Here is a 27319-nt window from a genome sequence, read left to right on the forward strand (position 1 = left end):
GTGATACTTCCCCTCTATAGGGCGCTGGTCAGACCGCAGTTGGAGTACTGCGTGCAATTCTGGGCGCCACACTTCAAGAAGGATGCGGATAACCTGGAGAGGGTCCAGAGAAGGGCAACTCGTATGGTCAAGGGCCTGCAGACCAAGCCCTATGAGGAGAGACTAGAGAAACTGGACCTTTTCAGCCTCCGCAAGAGAAGGTTGAGAGGCGACCTTGTGGCTGCCTATAAGTTCATCACGGGGGCACAGAAGGGAATTGGTGAGGTTTTATTCACCAAGGTGCCCCCGGGGGTTACAAGAAACAATGGCCACAAGCTAACAGAGAGCAGATTTAGATTGGACATTAGGAAGAACTTCTTCACAGTTCGAGTGGCCAAGGTCTGGAACAGGCTCCCAAGGGAGGTGGTGCTCTCCCCTACCCTGGGGGTCTTCAAGAGGAGGTTAGATGAGTATCTAGCTGGGGTCATCTAGACCCAGCACTCTTTCCTGCTTATGCAGGGGGTCGGACTCGATCTATTGAGGTCCCTTCCGAGCTAACATCTATGAATCTATGCTGTGCCTGACTCTGTGTGTGTGTGTGTGTGTGTGTGTGTGCGCGCACGCCGTTGGGATCAAAGCAATCTTTTTATCATGTCCTGGCTCAGTGACCTGTCACGATAATTGTTAACCTAGGCCCATATCTTCTCTCTATCCATATTAAAAGTTGTAGAAAAATAAAAAAGGTGTGTGATGTCCTGCATCTTCCCCAATGAGAAATAGGTGCGACAACTCTGTTAGGGACTGGGATCATGGCTTTTGACACTTGTGCTGAGGCAGTAGCAAATCCAGGAACAGGACAAGGGGCATTGCATCGCCCTGCTTTGGCTGTACTGGTCATGCGTAGTGGGCTCTGAGCTCACTGCCTGGTCAGCATGAACTCCTGCCACAGCCTTGCATGAGCAGTGAGCTCTGAGCTCACCAGCTGAGCAAGACAGTCAGGCTAATGCCCCTGCTTTCAGGTGAACACTGCTGCTGTTTGCCCTTTCTGTCCTTCCCCCTACCCACTAAATTCAGCAACAAGGGAATGGAGGCAATGAGCATCAGTGGCCCCACTCACACCCTGGGCTCTGGAGCCATGCAAAAGCAGAGGTTCTGGATAGACCCCAGACTGAGAGCTCACTTGCAATACAGCCAAAGCAGAGGGCCATGCTGATGCCGCTGCATCTCCTTTAAATTTGTCCCTATGTTAAAGTCTGTTCTAAGCGTTGGCACTGCAGAGCACTCAGAAGTTCTGCTGGTCTCAGAACTAACAAAAGGATCCAAGCATATTTTTTCTGATTTTTGTAAAGCCAAAACAAATGAATGTTTGTAGTGTTCACTGAAGTCTTATTATGGAACACACTGTAAGTTTAAAGGTATTGTTATGCTGTTGTTTTCAGGGGAAAATTATGAAGAGTATAAAAAGAAAGAAATCATTACAGGCCTCTGCCTCTGCCAACATCCTGAGTCAGCTTGAAACATCTTTAATTAACAAGCAGGTATCTTAATTTAAGTATTTTTAGTCAGTAAGTAAAACACACCTAAAGTTCATTTTTGTTAAGAATAATTTATTTTAAAATATAAGTACATGTAATGCTCATGAAAGGTCCTGTTTTAGTAGAAAAGTATATAGTGCTTGAAAGATGTAAATAAATATATGTGGTAGGTATTGTTAGCACTTACTGTGTTAGTTTGTTTTGAGTATAAATATGATCAGTGTTCATCAACAGTTGATTATAAAAAAGAATCCCCTGCTTTAGCCAGGCTAATAATAGATGCTTTAATTTTCTGTTGTTGTTTCCTTAGGTAGCCCTATTTCTTTCTTTATTTTCAGAGAGAACCATATTCTGGAAATTCCTTTCTGTATAGTGAAAGCAGCAGTGATGATGAAGAACCCTTGTTTCAACTATCCAAAGTGGAACTGTGCGCCAAAATAAAAAGTCTAAAAAGGAAATTGACAGACACAATGAGAGAGAACTGCCGTCTAAGGCAGTCATTGGTCATGCTTCAAGGTAAAGTTTGTGAAAAGATCACTTTTTGATGAAGAAGAGAGCTTTAAATGTATGAAGACCCTTACTTTAAGAGAATTTTAAGGGAACTGTGGATGCTTAGGCACCTGTCAAGCTCAAGCTCCAAATTAGCACAAGAGTCTAACAACACAGAGGCATATAAAGCAGAAGGTAGGGCAGTGTGGCACCTGATTGCCTCATTCAGAGAGGCATGAGCTTTTCAAGTCCATTCACAGTATCTAACAAAGTAGACTAGCTTGCAAGAGAGCTGGGGTACTAAACAGAAAGAAATAAGATCATTTAAGTGCAAACAGAGCACATCTACACAAGATGCTTATTGCGGAGTAGACTAATTAGCTCCATAGGAAGTATCTCATGTCTACACATGCAGGGCTATTAGGCTGGAGAAAACTAATACACTGCAGCAGGATACCACTTGTAAATGCAAGGGGGGAATAGGTTAAATTCTCTTAAACAGAGACCAAGACATCACCAAGTTTAAAGACAGGAAGGAACTCTTAAATTGCACAAATTATTCTGTATAGAACATTTCCATGTGCTTTCCATAGGCTAAACTTGCATAACTCTAGCCAACTCCACCAGTGACTCCACTGGTCAGTTTAATTAAACTTATTTTTAGACAAGCATTCTTGATAACCTAGGATTTCCCCTACTTAGCCCTGTATCTTGAATTCTAATTATTTTTTGTCAAATCAAATAATGTCTTACATTGATAACCCTTACCTAGTTCAAGGTGACAGCTTGTAGTTTTTTTATCCAAGTTATTATACATTTGCTTCCTATAAATGTGAACTATTAATCATTTTAGGGCCCTTTTCTGTATTCTCTTCTAATTAGTGTTTCTCTTGGTCTAAGGAAGCCAAGACTGGAAGCAGTAGTCAAAACCTGATTTGTGATTTGCTTTTGCAGTCACTGTGTACCTGCTTGTCTCTCCTTCCCCCTATATTTCAGTCTTTTCCCACCCAACTTGTATTAGATTATTTTTATCCAAATCTACTAGTGGCATTTTTTCAGGTTTAATCTGATTTTACTAATGCCTGTCTAGTTCTTTCATATATCTAGGTCTATTTCTGTTTTCATCTTGAGTGTTCCCATTTCCCCCTTGCTGTATATTTTGCTATTAATTTAATTATTGTTCAGATGGCTTAATCTTTATCACTTAGTATCTCATCTGATCAGGCCTTACCACTTTGCAGATTTGTACTGTTTTTGCAGGACTTGCATAAGTCTGCGAAAAGAAAATATTAACCAAATAGGGGGACATGTTATAGGACATCTACTCTGTAGATATCCAGAGGGCTAAATGCAGTCCAGACATAACAAGGTCACTCCACTGAAGTGAATTAAATTGGACTTGTTTCCAGCCCTTTAGAGTTTGGGCCATATTCATGCAGCCCTTTGAAGGTGAAAGTGAAGTAGATGAGAGACATTAACCATCTGAAGAGAGCTGACTTAGCATGTTGTTAGCACTAGAAACCTAATCTCTACTGGGGCCTTTTTGTTTTGTTCTTAGGGAAGTAAAGGGTGGGAGAAGAATGAAACACAAACATTATTCTAATGGCACTGCTGCTTATTGCTGGCCTAAAATGATACCAAACCTCTTGTTCTCTTGCTTACTCTGACAGGAATTTGATTACAAAAAAATACATCAAGCTGATGTACAAATACATCCAAAGTCAGAAGCTTTAATGAGTATTCTTAATGGTGACTTTCTTTCCAATTTCAGTGTTGCCACAGGCAGTAACACATTTTGAGGAACTGGTAGGTATGGCTGAGGCACTGCTTAAAGGAGGAGTGAATACATCTACATCCAGCCTTCATTCACAGACTGTCTGGAAAACATCCAGCAATTCTTTAGCTGATTCATACACAACTATCCACAGTAACTCAAATTCACCAATAGCTTTAAATGTGGAGGACGAAGAACAACAGACTGAGAAACAGGTTGGTTAAAAGCTTATTTTGGTAATAAGAATGAAACCAAACAATGTGTTACAAGCTTTATAAGCAATGTAAAAGTAAGCATTAGGAGTAGGTATTTTATTATTAGACCATAGCTAGAAAAAAAATGAGGAACTTACTAATAAACTCCTTTTGCATATAAGAGGTTTCCTTAGACATATTCAACAAAATTTAGCCTTCATGTACGCTCCTGAGCTACCTGTGACTTCAGTAGAGTTGTATGGATGTAACAGAGGGCAGTGTGTGGATAACTGTAAAGAAAATACTTTTTCAACCCAAAGAATAAATTATGCCCTTGGGCATACATATGGAACTTCTATTGACTTAAGATATCTAAAGGAAAAAAATGACTTTCAAATGACAGCTTGTTTGTTTTTTAAAAGCTGCATCTTTCTTTCCAACCATAAATAGAGGGAGAAGGGTGTCTTTCTGCCCTGTTACAGAGATTGGCCAGATATCAGAGGGAATTATTCTTATCTTGCATGGAATGATGTCTCATTCTCTACAATAATAATAGAGCATTATTGATAAGTCACAGGCAGAGTTTAAGAGAAAAATATCATTTTAATGATTTAACTAAAAAGAATAACTCCAGTATCCTCTACATTTATAATTTACATGAGCATTTCTGTGTAATGAGTCATCCTAGTTGGTACAAATCATCCATAAGGATTGTTACTTGCAAGCACAGAATTGGGGAAATCTATTAAGAATTATCCAGGCATGATGTCTTAACTGAATGAAACAACTATTGTGACCAAAATCAACCCTTGCTTCTCCAAGTCAACACAGAGGCTCATGTTTTTTAACTGGTCCTAACCTTGCCTCTAGACCAGCGGTCACCAACTAGTGGATATCGATCCACTGGTACATCTCGGAGCCTCTTGGAGTTGATCCAAGGCTAGGGTGGAGGGGCTGAGTGCCCACGTGTATGCACGCACATGCCTTAGCCCAGCAGATCAGTCCGTGGGAGAGAGAAGGGCCGGGGGCTAGATTGAGGCCCCCTTGGTGAGTAACAGTGCCACAGAGGCAGGAGCACGGTTGAGTGGGGCCCTGACTGGATGAGACTTACCTGCTGGGGAGGCGCATCCCCAAATAATTTTTTCTCCCTCTGCCTCGATCTGCCTCCCCCTTTCCTCCCCACAGACTTACCAGCTGGGTGGAGTGGGGGAAGGGGGGTGTCATTGGCACACAGTGAGTCTTGGGTTGCTTTTAAATGCCAAAGGTGACTCCTACTTAAAAAGGTTGGAGGACCACTGGTTTAGACTGACATAGCTCAAAGTTGCATGCCTAAGTTTTGGGGAGCATTAATACATGGATTTCTATACGTAGTACATGGATTATGCATTTTATACTTTAGATTTCATGCCTAGATTTTGGAACTCTTTGAGCAGTAAAGGCTCCTATTGGTAAGCATGTACTGAAGCTAATATTTCTAGTGAAACTGCTGGGAGTGCTCGATAAAGTGTTCCTTAACATGAGTAGAAGTCCACAGTTTGGCCCTCGCATGCATCTGCAGGATGCTATCTTGCATATGCTATTCCAAAGTTTGAGGTGTGTACACCTTGGGAGTGTAATTGTGAGCACACAACTGCAAAAGCTACTTTTGAAAAATGTGTTCAGAGATGTTAGGGGCTGAAAGGGACCTCTTGAGATCATCAGGTCCAGCCCCCCTACACTTGGGCAGAAGAGATTGCTGAGGCCAGATGACCCCAGCAAGGTGAGTGTCCAGAAGTTTTTTGAAGATATCCAGAGTAGGTGATTGTACCACCTTTGGGGGGAGTCTATTTGAGCCCCTGGACACTTGAGTTGCAAAGAAGTTTTTCCTTATGTGTAATCTAAAGCAGTTTTCTAGCTATTTGTGACAGTTAGTTCTAGTCTTCCCCTAGGTAGCCCTGGTGAACAGATGTTCTCCCAGTCCTTGATGTGGGTCCCTTATATACTTATAGGCTGCCACCAAGTCCCCTCTGAGTCTTCTCTTCTCCAGGCTGAACAGACCCAAGTCTCTCAGCCTATCACCATATGGCTTACTCTCCATACTGCTAACCATACACATAACCCTCCTTTGGGCTCTCTCAAGCCTCTCTACATCCTTCCTGAAGTTTGGTGCCCAGAACTGGACACTAGGGCTGTGCAAAGCTTCAGGTGGTGATTCGATTTGAAGGAGATTCGGCCTGATTCAGTGGCAGAATCTCCAAATCGAATCAGGGGACTGTCACGGGATGAGGTCCTCAGGGATGGCAGTGATACCTCTAGGTCCCCTTGACCATTTCAGTCTGGCCCAACAGGCACCCTCTTTCTCGCCTGCCATGTCTTTGCTCGTAATTATGATATAGGGAGGCTGCCCTTGATCTTATTGTCTAGACACAGTCCTGTGGGACCCCCTCTGAACCTCATGAGTTCTCAGATCCTGTTTTGGATCCCGCTCAAAATGAGTACCTCTTGGGACACCCTCAGCCTTATGGGCTAGATGTGTGGCTTCAAAACTGCCCCCTTACCATGCCCCAAGCCTCACAGATGTCATACCAATGTGGTCTCCTCAAGTTGCAGCCTCAGCTTAGTCCAGCCTCTGCAACTGCACCCCCTGGCGCTGGGGTCCGCTCTCTCCCCCTTGTCACGGCGTCCTCTGGTGCTGGGGTCCACTCTGCCCCTTGTCACGGCGCCCACACTGGCACTGGGGTTTCCCACACTGTAGTGGGTCCCCAATGAGGCCTCCTCCTTCCCCAAGAGACTCAGCCCAATCCTCCGGTATTATAAAATAGCAAACAAAACATGAGCCCCTGGCCTATAACATAACAGCAAAGTTCAGGGCATGCTCTGCCCCTTTTAAAAGAATTCAACGTCTTCCCTGGCACTAGTGTCTAGTAGGCAAGGGTACCTCATTAGTCCTAAGTGCAGCATATCAGGTAGTTGTAGCATCTCTGGGCCATTCCTACCTGGAGGCTCCTTCCCCTTCAGCTGCTGGCAAGGAACTGAACTCCCTAGTCCCAGCCCTGGGGTTTATATGGGCCCAGGGCCCTGCCTCTTCTGGCCAGCTGACCAGGTGCAGGTGCAGGCTAATTTGCTCATTAGCCTGTTGCCATGGTAACCTGCACCTGGGCTCCTGTCTGGCTCTTTGGGCTCTCTCCCCAGGCAATTTCTGCTCTTACAGGAGCAGGCACCTTAGTGCCCTGCTACAGGGACCAATTAAAAGGTCCAAATTGATTCAAAGGTCTCCGAATCTTTGGAAAAGATTCAGAGAGCGTGGTGATTCAGGCAGTCCCTGGTGGCTGCAGCAGGGAACTGCAGCCAGAATCCAAACTGGTAAGTACTAGGGGCAAGGGAGAGGGGACCATGGAGGGACCCCTGCCAGACCACCCACCCCAGCTCCTGGCCCTTTAAAAAAAAAAGCCCCAACTCACCAGGTGCTGCAAGGCAGGGGGTGATCCCCACGCTGCATGGGGGGCTCTGCCACAAGCCCCCCAACCCTCCCCTCACTACTCCAGCTTCCCCCCAGCTGCCCCACTCATCCCAGTTCAAGCCCATTAAGGAAAAAAAAAAAACAACAGAGAAAAGCCCCGGGACTCACCACTCCTGCAGTGGCCTCAGGGTTTTGAGGGGCTATGGAAGAGCCCCCCACGTGGTGCAGGGCAGTGGGGGGCAGCGGGGATCACCCCTCACCAGCAGGAATGGTGCAGGGGTTTTCATGGTTTGTATTTTTTCTTAAAGGGCCAGAGCTGGCCCAGGTGGGGCACCCGGTTGGGGCAGCAGGGATCACCGCCCCACCCAGCAGCACCCGGTGAGCTGGGGCTTTTTTTTTTTTTTCAAAGTGCCAGGAGCTGGGCCAGCAGGGCAGCCATTGCCAGGCTGGGAGAGGGGGTGGAGGATGGGGGATGGCTTGGATGATTTGGAGATTTTGCCAAATAGATTTAGGACAATGATTCGAATCACCAAATCGAATCACTGTCCCCTGAATTGGCTGAATCCGAAGCAAATACTAGCCGCTTCACACAGGCCTACTGGACACAGTACTCCAGCTATGACCTCACCAAGCTATGACCTCAAAACCCCCAGGTCTCTTTCAGTTGTGGTGCTAGTAAGTGTAGCACTGTCAAGCCTGTAAGCATGTTGTGGGTTGTTTCTCCCCACGTGGAGCACCTTACACTGATGATGTTCAGCACTGAGCAGGTTTTGATCTGCCCACCTTACACGCCTATCCAGGTCAACCTGTATCCCCAGCCTATCCTCCAACTTGACCACAGTCCCTCATAATTTGGTGTAATCTGCTAACTTTGCCAGTCTGCTTTTAACACCCCGAATCCAAATAATGAATGAATATATTAAAAAGCACCGGTCCGAGTACTGAACCCTGAGGTGGCACTGGTCACCAAGCGCCATCTTGACTCAGTTCCATCTATCATTACTCTCTGGGTCCTGCCTCGGAGCCAGTTTCCTAGCCAGCAGACTGTTAAAAAATATTTTTAAAGTGTTGCAAATAAAAATGCAGAAATGTCTTTTTTTAAAAGAGTAGGGTTTCATATGATTGTTTTTTTATAATGATTGGAACAGTTGTGTCTATGACCAATTTTATTTTTCAGTTTAAAATTGAAAAATGGCAGATTGCCCTTTGTAATAAGAGCAAACCTCAGAAGTTTATAAATGATTTGATGCAAGCACTTTATACACATGAGTATATGGCCACGCACAGCCTAACAGGGGCAAAGTCCTCCTCTTCAAAGGATAAAGCAGCAAAACCAGCTATGAATCAGAATGAAGTTCAGGAAATAATAGGTAATCACTAGTTTACATAATTATATATATGGTACTGTGTTTTTTCTAGTTATTCTTTCAAGAAACATTAAGATTGAATATTCATTTGTATTTCTTTGTATATTTTCACAGTTTTAATTTAATTTTTGTTACAAATGCAGTGTCAGTAGAAAGCAAAATAATATATGTTCCTAATATGTGGATTTTGCATCTTATTGATGCAACTTTTAAACATTTATGTGGCACCATAATGGGTGCTGCCAGAGAAGTCAAGGCATCTTGATATTGTTCTAGAAGCTTGAGCTCAAGTCTTACTCTGGATTTGTGTGAGAAGATGTCCCCAGTTTGCCCTAAGGAAGTTGTGGATCTTCTTCACTGGAGGTTTTCAAAAAGAGGCTGGATAGGCATCTATCTGGATTGGTCTAAGAAAAATGGATTCTGCATTTGTGCAGGAGATTGGACTAAATGACCCTTGAGGTCCCTTCCAATCTTTTGATTCTATGAACAGAGGGAAAGAAATCATGTAAGGTCTATTTTGTAGTTGTTGAATGTTATGAGTTTTGACATTTTTAAATTGTGCTTCAAGTGAGGTGAGAAGGAAGACGTGGAAGACATAGGAAGGAAAGCAAGGCAAACGAAATGGATTTAAAGGCAGGAAATGATCGGTGCACAAGAAAAGAGTAATTCATTCCAGGTGGAAGGAGTAACATGAAAAAAACCCAGAGGTCAGAGAGGAGGAGGAGGAGAGAAAACACCTTAACAGGAAAAGTAAGTAGAATGTAGGGAGAGTGAGAGGATTTGGAAATGGGCAGTCAGATATGAGACAGAGCACCTCTGCACACAATTCCCTAAGAAAAGATGAGCTTGAAATTTATGCCAAAAGAGTCATGAGGCCAGTGAAAGGACTGAATGGGGTGGTAATATATTTATCATGACAGAGTGGTAGTTGCCAAATGGCTAGACTGCAGTAGGGAAAGGTCAATTTGGAAGGGCAAAGAGAAGTTTACCATAGTTGGGATGAAAGAAATATATGGCATGAACCAGCATTTTAAAAGCAAAGATGGAGAGGAAGGACGTGAATGTTTGAAGGAATGATGTCATAAAGAAAGTAGCTACCGTTCAGTGAGAAGGAAAAAAGAGCAGCCAAAATCCCAAGGCTTGTTTGTTAGCATTTGTGGAGCTGTCAAAAATGATAGAGGGAAAGTATTTAAAGGAGAACAGATTAGAAATTCAGGATTTTTTTACATGTTTAGTTTTTTAAAAGTGGTAGAACATCTGTGATGATGTATCAGAGAACTAGGAAGCCTGGACAGATAGGGTTGGTACATTTAATAGTCATTAGTAGGGGCAGGAAGTGCCAGTGAGTGAGGTGAAAAAAGAAAAGGGACAGACCCCCCCCCCCCCAAAGAATTACTAGCAGGGAGTGGAAGGATAAGATGGAGGATATAACCAAAGGCAACACTGACAGACAAGAACGAGGCAAGAGCGACTAAACATGTTCAAGAATTAGTATGAAGGAACAGTGTGGTGGCTGATGGTGTTGAAGACAGCAAAGACTGAGCACTTGGAGAGGTGGGAGAGGTGATTAGTGACTTTTTAAGTGTGGCATAGAGCAGGCAGAAGCCAGATGGGAGAGACCTGAGAAAGAGGCAGTCAAGACACTAGTAATAAACTGCTGCTTAGGAAACTTGAGCATATAGGACAGGTAAGAGAGGAGAGGAAATGATCATTTGTCTCAATAAAGACGGGAAGAAGTCAAATAAAGAGAGCAATTGATTGCAAGAGACCAAGGCGTTAAAGACTGTAGAAGATGAGAACTAGAATACTCCAGAATGGGATGAATGTCTAAAAGAAGAAAAAAAATCAAAGGAGGAAGTAAAGATCATGAAGGAGGATAAGAACAGGAGGTAAATTGCTGCTTCAAAGAAGTTAGCAAGCTACTGGACAGGCAGAGAAGAGGAACAAATGTAGAAGGGGAAGAGGTGCTCAGAGTCTGAGAGAGCAATGAAATGTCAAGATTCATAAAAATGGATAAGAGGATAGAAGAAGAATTGCTTGGCCAGGAACAGGACAGAGATAAAGGAAGACAGAAAGAGCAAACATAGGAAGTATATAGTATAGGAAGTCATCACGGTCATGAGAGGTCTGTGAGTTGCCAGAGCAAGAATGGTAATATTGAGGCCAAAGAAAACAATTGGGATTAGCAGAGAAGGCAAGTGATGAGCAGGGGGGAGATGGAACTAGCAGCCACAAAACACAGAAAATAGAACCTTGTTTGGAAATTCATGGGCCCAATTGATGCATTTTATATAAGACACACACATTTTTCCCCTCACTTGGCCATTTCATGTTAAGGCTTTATAAATATCATCTCTTATATTTTGCAGGAATCACAAAGCAGTTGTTTCCAAATACAGATGATGCTTTAATTAGGAGAATGATGGGACAAAAGTTAAACAATTGCACCAAGAAGCCAATTATAAGCAAAGATCTTAACTCCGTTACTTTTCAGAAGCATACCTTTTGGTAAGTCTTCAAAAAAAATCAGTCGCATCTCATGTACTGGTATGTGTGTCTGTCTGTGCAGTAAGAGAAACTAAAATCATCTCAAAATTATCTTTCAGATATACATTCATATCTGTAATAGGGAGATCCTTTCACATTCTTGCACAAATATGGTATAAGAGAAAAATATCCCTTGTTAACATTGCAGCACAAAAAGCTACTCATTCTAGACACCTTGAGAAAGTAGGTGAGGGGAGTAGAAGGCAAAAGTAAATAACAAAAGTGAAATTAATTGCTGCATCTATTATATATTTTACATTATTTAGTTGGTACTATAGGGAAACTTTGTAATCGTCATATGAATTAAATTAATAAATTATTTAAAATTTCATAAATTTGGCCATCAAAAACGGAGAGTCTCAAAGGTCTACACAGATCTTAGGAGATCTGTAGAGTCAGAAGCCTGGTGCATTTACAGGGTTTTCCAGATCTATGACATTGAGACTCCTGCTGCTCATAGGGAGCTTGACAAAATTTATGTTAATTTACATATAAAAGAACTGCATGTCTGAAGTGGATTTATGACATGGAGAATCATCCTTCTAGTTGTAGCATCTACTCTAGTTCATTCTATCAGCTGTGCAGCCTGACTCCTGATGATCTCCACAGACAGGCTTCCATGGAGATCTGTAATCTATTCTAAGGTCTGTCACTGGATTCCTTGGTGACCTTGGAAAAGTTATACCTCCATTTTCCCCATCTGTAAAATGGGAATAACATTAATTTCTTTTGTAAACTACTTTATGTACTGGTGAAAAGCAGTATAGAAGGGCTGAATATTAGGTTCTTTTGCCCTCCGGTGGTGGATTAAACAATTAGGTCATATGTCCTGTTAACATTATTCTCTCATTGCTTTATGTATGGGCATAGTCTAAATATGCTAAACCCATCTCTGTTGTTAATTAAGTCATAAGCTTGCATAACAGGGGTTTTCGAAGAAAGAAAAATAGATTTTCACATAAAATTAAACCAATAGGAAGCTATGGAAATCTTCAAAAGAGAAAGTATCTATTTAAAGAGAGACAGCAATTTCCAGTAAGGTAGAACTTTTGGAAAGAAATATCCTCCCAAAGATCTACATCCACCTCCATCTGTGCCAGCCACTGAAAGTCAGATCAGTTGTAGGCTCAGTGTAACAGACAAATATGTACATCTGGAACTCTGCTAGACTGCTACTGCTTTTCAGTATTACTTTTTTAGTAAGTATGGATTGCACTGACTTTAATGTCAAATACAATTAGATGCGAATCAGAGCTGTTACACTGTATCGTGTCAAGGGGCTTGTTCATGCAGTGGCATTCTGAATTCTGTTGCAGAATCTCACCCCACAGCTTCAAGACACTATGCTGTCTTGATGCTTCAAAACTGTAATAAAACAAGTGGATGTGTTTCTTTGCATGGCATTTCATTTTTTTAATGGAATTTTACCAAGTCTAGAATAGGGTACACCAGGGTATCAAACTCATCTGGCCCCGTGCGCATCATATTCATTCTGCAGGGCTGGTCCAATGCGAGCACCACATGCAGCGCAAACCTGGTTTGGCACATGCTCCACGAATGCAGGACTAGAGATGACATGCGCTGCACACAGCACATAGGGTCACTTTAGAGTTTGTGATGCCTGCACCAGACCATGTAGTACATACCACAGGCGGGCCCCATTTACTGCGTGTAGCATGTGCTAAACTGTCTGTGTGTGCACAGGCAACGTGCAGGCCCAGGGCCTGCGGTATGTAGCATGTGGGGGTTGATTCAAGCCCCAGCAAGCTAGACCATAGGCTGGCCATATCTTTGATACCCCTGGTATACATTTAGGCATTGTGGTGTGTGATATTTTTTTTTTCCAACAATACATCTCTGTGTCATCTCTATCATGAAGATGGAGCAGTTTGCTGCAAAATACCCATGTAACAAAATCTGAAGCCCCTATTAACCCCTCAGCTTCTACAAGTCTCAACAATATTCTTTTCAACCTCAGGGAAGCTCTTTTCTAGGAGCTCTAGGAGGATCTGGACCACAGATTGGAAACACTGAGCCAGGGACAGGGCTGGAAAGACATCTGCTTTCTATGGCATCTCCCCATCCATTAAACTTGTGAGGCAAACCTTCAATATAGATTCAGCCTCCTACTAGGGGCAACCTAAAAGGGTCCATACCTCATTTTAGGTGTTTTTTGCTTTCTTCTATATTGCCATGTGGTGGATTATTGCCTCTTTTAGTGGAAAAATTCAGTTTGCTATTAACTTCTTCCTTTTCCCTAATTTCATTGTAGAATGTATATATTATCAGTGAAAGAACAGTATCTTTTGTATATGTAACTGTAAATTTAGATACTGAATAACAAATATTTATTATCAATTACAAATGCTCACAAATTCAAAACACAGTATGAAAGTCAGTATACAAAATGCCACATACAAACCTTTCAGAAACTGACAGGACTCCTACATTAAGTATACATTTTCATAGACTTCAGGTCTAGCAAACATGTTTCATAACTGGAACCAACCTTCTACCAATTAGACCTAGTTCAATAACTAACTGAATGATGTTAGATAAGTATACTAGTTTTGGTTATGTCATTTGTTCATATTTTGCTCTATTTGAATAAGTATGTTCTTTATCAAGAATGCTTTGCTGACTCTCTTATTTCGTTGTTACTTGTGTTACAACCTTATAGCCCTTATGGTGGGTCTCCTTTATGCAATATGGCATAGACACCTATAATCAAAATAGTCCTTGCTGCTAAAGGGTTTACAATCAATGAATTCCAAGGAATTTCTCAGAATAGATTAACACCTAACTTTAATCCCAAATACTGAGAAACCTGAAATGAACAGCAAGATACCCCAACACTGGTTGTATCATTTCAATCATCAGTTTATAGATACACAAAGCAGAGTCCTCGGAATCTAAGAATTCATCTACATGTGCACTTCAAAGTGCATTAGGCTATTTTAATGGGCATTAAAGCATCACAGAAAAACCATGTGCTTTTGCTAATGCATATTAAAATAGGCTAATGCACCTTTTTCTAGTACCTCGTAATGGAGGCACTTTCTTTAATGTGCATTAGCAAAGGCACATTAACGAACATGTAGACATACCCATTAAGTAGCAGCAGCTAGGGAGCCAAGCCTGCATATTGTTCTGCTCCCTGTGGATCCCTACAGATTTTATTTTCAATTTCACACAGTAAGGAGGAGAACTTGTTCTTACTGTTTTTCTCACATATAATACACACTTGAATTTTCAGCATCTGGGTTTTGATAAACAATGGTGCATGTTATCTGAGAGAATATTGCATATGCCATATATCATTTCTCCAAAATACACTTCCTCAAAAACATCAAAACAGTAATAGTTTCAAACAGTAGTCTAAAAATATCTTAAAGTCACTATGTCTTCTGGAAATTCATATAGGCCTAATATAAACACTGGCTGTATCTACACAAGATGCTGACTGTGCAGTAGCTCATTGCTACTGTGCAGTAGCGTTGTATAGAATGAAGTGTGATGCGACACTACTGCACAGGAGTAACGAACTACTGTGTAGTCGGCATCACCTAAAAGCCATTTGGAGACACTATTGCATAGTAACTCCAGTTACTGCACAGTTATTTAATGCAAAAACTAAGCGACTGTGTAATAATGGCTGTGCAGTCAGTGTCTCATGTAGATGCAACCACTATGATCTAAAGCCTGTTTCACTTTACTTGCCAAAGTGGTGCATACCTAGCCATATAATTGCAGTTTCTGCACACTTGCACACAGTTTAGGATTCTACCTTCCCTTTGTTGGCTACAAATGTCCAACTCAGGATCCTTAAAATTCTAGTTTATTAGGTGGATTGAAACACTGTAACCATAAACCTTGGGGCTGGTCCCCACACAGACACACACATGAACACATACACACACACAGTAGCAGGCTACAGAGTCAGGTATACCTATCGTACAAGCGCTGGAGTCTGTTGTTGAGGCTTTTTTCAGTGTGGTGGTATCTTCCAGAAGGGGGTCGCCGGCTGGTCCTTCTGGCTGGACAGGTCTGGTCGAGTTGGAGATCAAGAGGGCGCCACTGAGGGTCACTTTTCACTGCCTTTTATCTGTCCCTGGCAGACTTTGGTGACTCCCCAGTTTTCAGGTTTGCCCAATGCAGGGGTCATTGACCCTCGTGGGACTCCCCCCCCCCCCCCCCAGTGGCTACTGGATGGCATCTGTCAGCCCCAGGGGCCATCCGCATGTATGTGCAGGTTTGGGAGTCCGTTGATGAATTTAGAATAGGGCTCTGGGAGTGGTCGATCTGGAGATATTCAGCCCAAAAGTTGGTCTCTGGCGTTGATTAACTCAGGCCAGGGCTTCTAGCCCTTGATCAGTGACATTTAGAGATTTCCCTGTTGTTACATTGTCTTCTATTGAGTTCTTCCATTGGTTGATCTGCAGCTTCCAGGTGATAATTGCTGTCTGCTGCTACTGTGTTACACATTCAATCACGTTACACATTCAATCACTGATTCACTCGCTCTTTCAGGGGCCAGCCTGATACAAGGAAGGGCAGTTTGATTCCTGCCCTTGTTAACATTGTTACAATGTATAATTTGCTTATGAAACTAAACACATTCAGTTGAAAGTTGAAAGGTGAGGAGTATAAAATATAAGCTACAAATGCCATGGCACACAAACAGATAAAAATACCAAACTACAAGGGGAGATACAAAATGCACACCTACAAATTTTAGAACACAATTCCGTATCTTAAAGTGAAAGAGAGAAGAAGGAAGAAAAGGTAGAAAAAGAGAAACATATCCAAAGAGGGGAGAGCAAATGCAGGCAAGAGAAAAAGGGGGCTTTCTGCTACATTATTCCCCCCCTTGACGTCGGCCTTACACAAGGGTGATGTCACTATATTGTTTGAACACCATTGTTCAGCTATATAGATAGGAGGTGTGTCATCTTCAGCTGGTTTGAAGTTTAAAACAAAACTTAGGCAGTTAAAAGATATTGAAAGAGAAAAGCCTTGGGGGGCAGAGAGAGAAAATAACATAACGAGGTTGATTTGCACAGTTACAATGGTATAGTTGTCTCTTTGCTTATTAAAATATGACTTTGAATGCAGGTTTGTTTGTTTTTTACACACATTTTGTTATACTGATATTCTAAATAGCATTTAAATCCTTAAGAGAAGTACAGAGAAAAAACAAAACAAAACCCAAAAAACCAAGTACACATGACCCTTAATAAATATCCCTTTGCTAACCAAATAGAATATAAAACCTTTCGAGAATTGCTGCCCTTGTTTCAAATATCAGAACAACTTTGCAGTCCAACCGGACAGAAGTGTTCTGGTCTGGGATCCACAGACGGGTCCAATTTTTAGAGGAGGTATTACCAATTACTTTTATTATATTTTTATGATATCATATCTATTTAAACTGACAACTTAAAACAAACCAAACAAACAAACACAAAATATATAACAAGACAACACAAACAGACAAGACAATTTTTGCCATGGCTGTGATGAGTGTGCGGGCTGGGGGCGAGCCGGGCCCGTCTTTGCGCACGCGGGCTGTGGCTAGCAGCCAGGGCACACGGGGCCGGAGAAGACCGGGGGCGAGCTAGAATTAGTCACGGACACATAGTGGTTGATTTAAAGATTGTTTATTTACACCAAAGATGGTCGTGGTGTAGGCTGGACAGTTTCCAGGTTCAGCTCCGCTTAAATCCTCGTTAGAGGACTACGACAAATTCGTTCTAGCCCCGGAGTGGTTGAAGCTCCGCGGGTTCAGTAGTTTCTCTCCCCCGGAGTTGCTGAAGCTCCGTGGGTTTGGTTCGGTTCCCTCCCACGGAGTTGTTAAAGCTCCGTGGGTTCGTATCTTTAAGATGCAGGAAGGGATACGTCTAGGAATTTATCGGCGATGGGGAGAGGCTAGAGGCTGTTCGTTCTTTTCCCCAGAGTTCTTGAAACTCTGCGGGTTCGGTTATCAGACCTCTATTGCCTTTTAAGAAAAGCATTGGGTCCGAAAGGATCCGCAGCGCTTAGAGATCTTCACGCTCTCCCCCTCGAACTCCAATTGCTTTCTCTCCGACTTGGGCAGAAACCACCCAAGCCCTTTATACGGCTAGCAAGCCAATTGCTAGCCGCCACGTGTGCACGTATTAGAATCAGCCAATAATGTGGCACGAATCTTCATACAAATGGCGGGAACTCCTTGCACCGTGCATTTCTTGGATGCAAAAGAAATGCACCATGCAAAGAAAGCTTCAAATTTGGCGGGAATACTCCATTGCACCGGGGTTCTCTTCTGCAGCAGAAAACTTCACCGTGCAAGGAAGCTACAATTTAGCAGGAAAAATAATTTAGTGGTGCCGAAGCACACACAAACAAAAAATCACAACTTTGGGTTGTGACAATGAGTAAGATGCTGCTGATGGTAGTGAGGCCTCATGGTTTGTCGGTCACCTTTGACTACACTGTGGCTTCTGCAAAAGAAAACAAACACACACAAACCTGCCAAGGAAAACTCCTTGCAGTGGCTGATTATTCATATTTACAAAGTACAATGCTGACATGTGCAGTGGCAGCGCACACATCATTTTCCATTCTTGGGGTGCTTTTCTTTTATAGTGAAAAAGTGGAGCAGTTACTTACAGGAGGGTGGCCATCCTAAGTTAAGGATTTTTTTGGCCTTTTCCTGCCTCAGCATCGGGGTGGGCACTGATCAGCCCGTCCGATGCGTATTTTCCAATGGCTCAGAGCGATTCCTTCCTGCTAGCCAAGAAGGGTGGCTGGCAGGATTAAAAGATTGGTTGCCCTGTTCCTCGAAGGTCAGGTGGTTGGTGGCTCATTTTTTTTTTTTTTCTCCAAGCTGGGTCACTGGGATGCTCTGCTCATGACACAAGGAATCCTATTAACAAGGCTAGATTCAGGGTTAGATCTATTCTGCCCCCTTAAACAGTTTCTTGGGACACATGTACCCATTTTCCTGATTTAGGTCCCATTTCCTCCCGAATACATTTAGCGCAGCTCCGGTGTCCAGGAGTGTACTGGTATACCCTTGAGTTCCCACCGTAACAGGTATTCGGGTCTCCCTCCTGGATCCCAATTGAGGGTCCCCAATTTCTCCCATGAGCCAGGGCTTTGCTCAGGGGTCCCATTACGGGGGCTCCGTCAGTGCTCTTCGGAGACCAGGGCTGAGGCTGCTACCCTGTTAGAATGGGGAGGTGCTGCTCCCTCCCCAGTCAGCTCTGCCACTCTGATAAGCAGCTCGGCTAGAGGCTTTCCATACCATTTCCCGCTCGGTTCCCCATGCTGCATTAAAAACTTCCACACTGCTGACCGAATCCCATTTTCCCCCTCTCTTTCCTTTGATACCCTGGGGTTAACCCAGTGTGGGCTGGGGCAATAATTTGGGCCCCCAACCCCCCTATCAGGTTTGGGGTATGCACTTTCATTAAAATAGGTAACCATATAATTCGGTGTATCATTAAGCTTTTTTCTGAACTGGGTGTCTGCAATCACCCCCCTTGACATCCAATTAACCTCTCTGCATCCTGAGCCCCGGCTAGGACTTCTCCCAGCACATATCTCCCAGTCTCTCGGAGCGGCCTCATCAGTCCAATTATGGGCTGATGCATGCCCTCCTGTACCTCCTTCCAAAACCCAGGAGGGTAATCTATACTTCTTATGTCTGATGTCCGTTTGTTCTCCTTGTCTAGGGGCAGAACCATCCCTGACAGCAATCCCAACATAACACACCGAATCACATAGTCCCTAACAGGTTCCCCAGGTGTCTGGTGGCTAGCCCCAAACTGTCCCTTAAATGTCTTTCTTCCCAAACTGATCCCCAAACCCACTATGCTCTGGAGAATATTGTCTCCCCCAAAGCTGTCCTCCTGATTCATAGTTGCCTGAATCTCTGGGGTGGCACAAGCCCTTAGTAGGCAGTGCCATTCCCGGACACTCAGAGTTTTACACTCCACTACATTCAGGGATTTCTGCAACCACTGTCCCAAATTCCTAATGTTACCAGATCCCAGGGTCTTGCCCAGGGCTGCTAGATCAGCTCCACTGAGGGGGACTGTTACCTGTGTGGTTTCTGTGGGTTTTCCCTGAGCATCCCAAGTGACTGAGGTCCACGTGATTGCGCTCACCTCAGGCACCAGGGTCCTTTCCTGATCAGACTTAGGGTCTTCAGGAGAGGGCTCCCCTGCATCCTCTGGATCTCCCTACATCTCCCCACCCCAAATCTCTCCTGGATTGAAGGGGATGTCTGGATCCCTGGCTTGGTGTCCCCGGATGACAGCTGCTACTTGCTTGCTGCACTCCTGGAGTTCCTTTTTTAAACGGTTAATGGTATTTAGACAGGGGCCATGGTTGACCTTGGCTCCCTTCTCAGCTTGGTCTTTAGCCATTGTTTTTTCCAGTTTTTGCAAGGCTTCTTGGCTAGCCTTTTCTTGGTTCAATAATTCCCATTGTCGGGCATTGTCTTGATTTATTTTTCTCAATTGCTCATTTTCATTTTCCAAGTTCCGAGACAACCCCTTTAGAGTCTGATTACTGGTTTCCAATTGAGTACATCTATCTTTTAGAATTTGGATAAGCTCCTCTTTTTCCTCAATTTCAGAGGCTCGCTGAGCTTTTTCCTCAACTGCTGTTTCTACACCATGCCATAGCAGCCAGACCAAAGCACTGTGTTGCCTTTGAACCGAGGGTTTTTCACAAAGGCATAATCTTTCAAATTGGGATTCAGTGTCCCCTATGGAAAAGCCTGGGGTGCACACATCCTCCTTCCATGGGCTGGGTCCACCCTTCAGAATCTCCCTATGGAGAGGGGAAATTTCTTCCCTCTGTACCCACTTATCTTCTTGGCCTCCTGATCCAATCTTAGGGGCTTTTTTCCTAAACAAAGACATTTTCCTCAACATGCCTCAAGCCTGTCAGTTTCCTTGAGCCCTCGCGCTCCCAACCGACTCTGTCCCTGCCCCTGCAGTTCTACAACCAAATCCCTTCCTTGAGATATGTCCACCCCCTTGGGTGACTACTAAATCCAGACCCTCCTGAGTCTGCCCACCCCCTTGGGTGAGTCTAAATCCTAATCCACCCCCTTGGGTGACTACTAAATCCAGACCCTCCTTGAGTCTGCCCACCCCCTTGGGTGAGTCTAAATCCTAGTCCACCCCCTTGGGTGACTATTGCCCACCCACCTCCGTGGACATGGGTTCTATCTGGAGACACAGTCTCCCCAATTACCAATCCGCTAATAATCCTAGAATAATGCCCACATTCTCCACCAAATAATGTTGGCTACAAATGTCCAACTCGGGATCCTTAAAATTCTAGTTTATTAGGCAGATTGAAACACTGTAATCATAAACCTTGGGGCTGGTCCACACACACACACACAGTAGCAAGCTACAGAGTCAGGTATACCTATCCTACAAGTGCTGGAGTATGTCGTTGAGGATTCTTTCAGCGTGGTGGTATCTTCCAGAAGAGGGTCGCTGGCTGGTCCTTCTGGCTGGACAGGTCTGGTCGAGTTGGAGATCAAGAGGGCACCACTGAGGGTCACTTTTCACTGCCTTTTATCTGTCCCTGGCAGACTTTGGTGACTCCCCAGTTTTCAGGTTTGCCCAATCCAGGGGTCATTGACCCTCATGGGACTTCCCCCCCCCCCCCCCCCCAGTGGCTACTGGACGGCATCTGTCAGCCCCAGGGTTCATCCGCATGTACGTGCAGGTTTGGGAGTCCGTTGATGAATTTAGAATAGGGCTCTGGGAGTGCTCGATCTGGAGATATTCAGCCCAAAAGTTGGTCTCTGGCGTTGATTAACTCAGGCCAGGGCTTCTAGCCCTTGATCAGTGATGTTTAGCGATTTCCCTGTTGTTACATTGTCTTCTACTGAGTTCTTCCGTTGGTTGATCTGCAGCTTCCAGGTGATAATTGCTGTCTGCTGCTACTGTGTTACACATTCAATCACGTTACACATTCAATCACTGATTCACTCGCTCTTTCAGGGGCCAGTCTGATACAAGGAAGGGCAGTTTGATTCCTGCCCTTGTTAACATTGTTACAATGTATAATTTACTAATGAAACTAAACACATTCAGTTGAAAGTTGAAAGGTGAGGAGTATAAAATATAAGCTACAAATGCCATGGCACACAAACAGATAAAAATACCAAACTACAAGGGGAGATACAAAATGCACACATACAAATTTTAAAATACACTTCCTTATCTTAAAGTGAAAGAGAGAAGAAGGAAGAAAAGGTAGAAAAAGAGAAACATATCCAAAGAGGGGAGAGCAAATGCAGGCAAGAGAAAAAGGGGGCTTTCTGCTACACCTTGTGAAACTAATCACCTTGTGCACAGAGAGGAGGAAGGCCCTCCTACCTGTTAGCTCATTATTCTAGAGGCTACAGCATTTATCCAAGGAGCAGGACCAAGCCAAGTCTTCAAGAGGAGGTTAGATGAGCAGTCTTCAAGAGGAGGTTAGATAAGCATCTAGCTGGGTTCATCTAGACCCAGCACTCTTTCCTGCCTATGCAGGGGGTTGGACTCGATGATCTATTGAGGTCCCTTCCGACCCTAACATCTATGAATCTAAGGTTCTAGGCCCCCTCTCCAAAGGAGGGTGGAATTTGTATCTCATGCTTCCTAGCAAAGTACTCAGACTACCAGGCCATGAGCCAAGCAGTGTCCGGGCCCTCTTCATCCCTCCTCGAGACTGGCCCCCCTGGCTTGATTAGAGCACTTCGCTGAGAAACAGAAAATACAGGTTCAACCCCCTCTCTTGGTGAGCAAAGCCTGGGTCTCCCACTCCTTGGGCCAGTACCTTCATCACTGAAATTAAGGTTGAAGGTAGGAGAGTCCTTCTTTGGCCCCCTCCCCTGTTCTTTATGGTTTTTCTCCAATCAAAATTCCAGAATGTGCCCAGCCTTCTGTATGTGTCTCGATGATTCTGTTTCCCTGTGCAGCTGCCTGGGCACAAGGCAGCCCCACTGAACATGGTCAGTAAGCTAGCATGGACTTTGTTGAAATATAAACTGTGTATAAATACCCCAGACTACAGTAACATGGCTACCTACATACCATTTAGATGCATAAAGCAAAACAGGATTTAGCCCTACTTACATTAGAAGAAAAATGGACATAGTCTCTATTGAGAATACTGAATCCTACTCATCTCCTTTTTCTAGACCTGACAATCCACAAGCTTTGCTGCTACCTTACCTACTGTGTTTGGTAGCAATAGGAATATTTCTGAAGCCTTGGCAGGGGGGAGTTGTATACAGCACTATCATAAATTTCTCAAAAAGATCTTCCCTTTTCATTAAATATTTAAAATTACCCTTCTTTATAAATTGCTTTTATATTTTTGGTTGAAAAATTCTACATAAAGTCTAATCTAATGCTCACTGAAAGCCATGGGAAGGCCTCCACTGACTTCAGTGGATGTTCATCAGAATCTGGAAGAGCTATGTATTCTTATTTTTTAATCGAACATGAATGGTATTCTATAGCTACTTTAAATAATGATCATTGGGCTAGATCCACAAAAGTAGCTGCAGTAGCTTCCTGCCTATGATAACCCACTGCACCTAGGTATCCTGTACAATACATAGGGACAGCTCTGTGCCTAAGAAGGGGATAAACAGAAGTCAGCCCTGTAAGGGGGAAGATGCCTAAACTAGCCATTAGAAAATGCCAAGGAGAAGATTATGTCTTATGCCTCAGCTCCCAAAAAAAGAGTGAGACACCCAGCTCCAGATTAATGAGAGTTATCTGTATTCACTGAAGATTCACAGTTCTGAACGCCACCACCCCCTCCCTGCCCTCAAGAGTTTGGCATCTGAATCACCCCTAAATCACAAAATGCTGCTGGAGGAGGCGGCACCATTCTCCTTTTGCACTATCTAGTAGGGGAGCAAACACCCAGGATGCAGGATATAAGAAGGTATATGAGGAGGGCTGAATTTATATTCTCAAAGAGAGTGGCATATCCACCAAGTAGCTATATGTTCTACAGTATAATTATCTCAGTTCCTTTTGTTGAAGCTGCTCCACTTCCCATGGAATATTTAAATTTTCACTAAGAGAGATGAAGAAAGCATGACATCATGTTTGCTGGTTAAGACACTCCCTACTCCAACAAATATTTAATATAAATATTGACTGGCACAGGGACTGGAGTTCAGGTCTCTCTGTTCCCTATGAGTGCTCTGTGGTTTATAGAGTTATATATTCTCTCTTTGTAGTGATTTTTTTTTATTTAATGTAAAGTGAATCATTCCATGATCATTTAAATAAGTCTGTATTGATGCAATAACAACAACAGAAGCGGCAGCCCCAAATAAAACAAAAAAACAAGGATTTAGGCATCCTCTAATACAGTGAAGACCATCTTTCTGGCAGGCATACCACAAAATAGCCCTGCACCCTTCTTGGGTGCCACTCCAGTTCCTTTCCCCTGCCTAACTGGCTACTCTGTTTCCTGCCCTATGGTCCCTGCCTGACCTGCTGTTCTGCTTTCTGGTTCCTGTCCTATCTTCCTCTGTGCTACCTGTCCCCTCTGTGTTCTGCTGTGTGCCACACAAAGGCTGCCCACACCACTTATAGCACATGTATCATATGTTTGTTGGCCATCCCTGCTCTAATACATTTCAACTGCATAAAACCTGCTTTAAAAAAACAGGATGGGGGGCAATATCCCTGGACAATTACTTCCAAAATCTTCAGCCAACAAAGCAAAGATATTTTCCAAAATTAGGAAAAAACTTTGAAGTACATACTAGATTCCCAGCTCCTTCAATACACATCTCCAAAATGAAGGAAAGGAGAAACCAGGAAACATATTTAAAGCTCTAGTAATAACTTACTCCAACAATAAATTCACTTTGGTGGTATTGCAAGCAGGAGATAGAATAAAATCAAATATAGACTACAACTCAGAACTAAAAGTGCTTTGCTGTCAGGTCTGAAACAGAGAGAAAAATCTTCATTTCAAGTCCATCAGGCCAAGGAGACGCAGGGGAAGAGAGACTGCTAAGGAAGGAAATATGTTAACTTTAAATAAATAAGCCAATTGCTGCTCAGAAAGTAACAGCAGTGGGAATCACAAAACTATTTTTGGTGCCCCTAGTTTAGATATGAATTGTCTCAACAGTGGCTTACCTGCTGCTCCTCCCAGTACTCAGGGCACCATCCCTTCGGCTCCTCTTCCCAGCACACAAGATCAGCAGGATGATGATTCACCAGCTCCTCCCTCTAACACGCAAGTTCAGCAAGGTGACAGTTCTCTGGCTCCTTCATCTCCTATGCTGCAAGCTCAGCAGGGCAGTTTCAAACCAGCTCCTTCCAGCACAGAGTCTCACCAAGGCAGAAGTTCTCCGGCTTTTGCTTCCAACCAGAGTTGCAGACAGGATCTCAGGAACTCAGACAAGGAGTAAAAGTAAGCCCTTGCAGCTCGTCAGAAAGGTCATGGATATTGGGGACACTAAAAAACAGGTAGGCAGTAATGATACTTAATGGTGTGTTCAGATGCTTGCAACAGTAAGCTAGGATACTGCAAGTGGTTAGAGGTTTTGGAACAATTTTCTGATGCTTGATGAAATTCCCACAGTATAGAAAAAATTCAAGGCACTTCAATATATTCAGATAAGAGATTATTAAATATGTGCATGTTATACTGTAGTTCAGAACATAACTTGTTCCAAAATAAAACAAAGGTTCCCCTGAAGTCAAATAAAAGGCACATTATTTAAGAGAAATATAAATTCAAGAAAAATGTTATGTCCTTGCATTCACATCGATAACAAATGAAAAGCCTGCTATAGGTATCTTTAGTCTTTCAAACAGAAATTTCTTTACTATGATATAAAGGGACACAGAGAAATTTGAAACATGATCAGTAAATAAAATGCAGGTTGTATCCAATAAAGTGTTAGGCTGATGTAGGGGAAGAAAACAAGACCTCAGTGATGCTGTTGAATTGGCAAGCAGGTTGTAGTTTGGGGCAATGCAACTGCCCTACAAAGGGAGGAATGGGAGAAGGAGAAGAAAAGTCTCTTTTTTGCCCCAAAGGAGTTGGGAAGGTTCCTTTTGGCTTGTAGGCCTATTATAACCTGGGATACAATTTCTCTAGAGAGAGCGTGGAGAGAAAAATCATCTGGACTCTGAGGAGAACTGGAGCAGGGTGAGAGCCCATAGTGAGCAGAGGGAGGGAGCTGTGGCAGGCACTGCAAGTAGGCTAAGGGTAGCCTTTTTTGAGATGCTTTTTTGCAGGTGATAGGCTAAGCCTGTTTTCTATAATACCAGCTCCCTGGAATAAGTATTTTAAAACTTCAGACCACCCTGGTCTAAATAGGACTGTAGGTGGGCAAGAATAGATGCAAGGGTCCCTTTTATCTCAGGGGAGAGAGTGTAGGTCCCAGACATTTCTGGGGGGCCACAGTCATGGTTTCTTGAGGCCTCTTTCCTATTGGTTTTTAGATGACTCACAAGTCTTAAATATATCTTTCTCACTAAGCATGAGAATGAGGGATTCTGCTTTAGTTTACCTGACCAAAGTTGGGGGGAATCTGATAATAGTCTACAAACACTTGGAGGATGGAAATATGAATGACACAAATTAATTATTTAGACTGGTTAAAGAGATATACATAATAGGATGAAAATGAGAGAATATTTAGGGTTAATTGAAGGTCTGATGCATGAGACTGCAAAATAATCTAAGGGGAGTACTGAGTGCTATTATTTATGACACAGCACTAATAAATGCACTATGGAAAAGATTCTTGCATGGGCAGGGGTATGAACTAAATGATCTAATACAGGGGTGGGCAAAATGTGGCCCGGGGGCTGGATGTGGCCTGCCAGGCCATTCTATTTGGCCCGCGGGGCCCCTAAAAAATTTAGAAAATTAATTAATCTGCCCTGGGCTGCCTGTCATGTGGCCCTCAAAGGCTTGCCAAAACTCAGTAAGCGGCCCTCTGCCCAAAATAATTGCCCGCCCCTGGTCTAATAGGTCTTTTCTATCCAACCTCCATAATTTCCTAATATATAGGTTTAAGATGGAAGCAGATACAACAGCATGCCTGATGGATGCATCTAATGATGTTTACCATCATATAAAATATAATGGAAGGATATTTTGCCATTGTATATATATTGTAAATGTACTTGTGTATATAGCATTAATGTATATAGTTAACCATATTTTTGAAACAGCTTTCTATAAAATAAAAATACAAAAACTTATTGTGTTTTACTGTTCTATTTTGTTGTTATTCTTTGTTTTCAGAAAAAGAATGAGATACTAATTAAACATAGTTACATCATAGGTGACATGTAGGTGACTAGCTGAAAATCATAATTGTCCTATCTACTGTCATTTTTCAGCATGCCAGTAAAATTGTGCATAAAGGAAAATGTTTTCAATATAATTTATTGGGCCACCCCAAAAGGCCATGGAGACAACAGACTATTAATGAAAATTACAGAATAGAAACAAAACAAGCTAGAAAACTAGACAAAAAATAGTAATAAATTATCAGTTTTCATCATAATCTCACAGGAAAGATTATGGATCTATCTCTATATTATATATAGAAAAAGGGGTTAGCAGAAATTTGATGAAATTCATAGATGACACAAAATTATATAAATTAATCAAAACTAAAAAGAATGCCAGGGGGACCTATCATTTCCTCTTGAGAAAAAGGCAGGGACATTGTTTTTATCAGTCTATTCATAAGAACATTTGTTCGCTGCAAAGGAAAAATACATTCCAATGTGTGAGCATATAGAGCATAAAATCATGCCAAATATATTCAATAAGTCAGTAATATGTATTCCCTTTGTATTGAGTCCTTGTCCCCGCTTCTTAAAAATGTATATAGGATAAAAAGAATTTAAAGACAAATGACAAAAAATATTTTCAGGCATGTAAATTTTTTCATACAGGGAGAACTTGAAATAGTTTAGTTTTGAAAA

At 42.9% G+C, this 27319-nt stretch overlaps 1 protein-coding gene across 5 annotated transcripts in view; it reads left to right on the forward strand.

The window, feature by feature from the left end:
- The window catches only part of BEND6 (BEN domain containing 6), a 46987-nt gene extending 20403 nt beyond the window's left edge, over window positions 1-26584 (forward strand). For 2 of the 5 annotated variants that reach the window (XM_019496969.2, XM_019496962.2), the window contains exons 4-9: window positions 1419-1517; window positions 1853-2030; window positions 3775-3992; window positions 8588-8780; window positions 11147-11285; window positions 24468-26584. In XM_019496969.2, the coding sequence (XP_019352514.1) occupies window positions 1419-1517; window positions 1853-2030; window positions 3775-3992; window positions 8588-8780; window positions 11147-11285; window positions 24468-24774 (1134 nt within the window). In that variant the 3' untranslated portion in view covers window positions 24775-26584. Of the gene's footprint in view, window positions 1-1418; window positions 1518-1852; window positions 2031-3774; window positions 3993-8587; window positions 8781-9345; window positions 9528-11146; window positions 11286-24467 lie in introns of those variants that run through there. The other 3 variants (XR_009463361.1, XM_059730638.1, XM_059730642.1) reach the window with 3 other exon arrangements.
- Window positions 26585-27319: the final 735 nt, after the last annotated feature.

The sequence above is a fragment of the Alligator mississippiensis genome, chromosome 1 (assembly GCF_030867095.1).
Source record: "Alligator mississippiensis isolate rAllMis1 chromosome 1, rAllMis1, whole genome shotgun sequence".
Classification (NCBI taxonomy): Eukaryota; Metazoa; Chordata; order Crocodylia; family Alligatoridae; genus Alligator; species Alligator mississippiensis.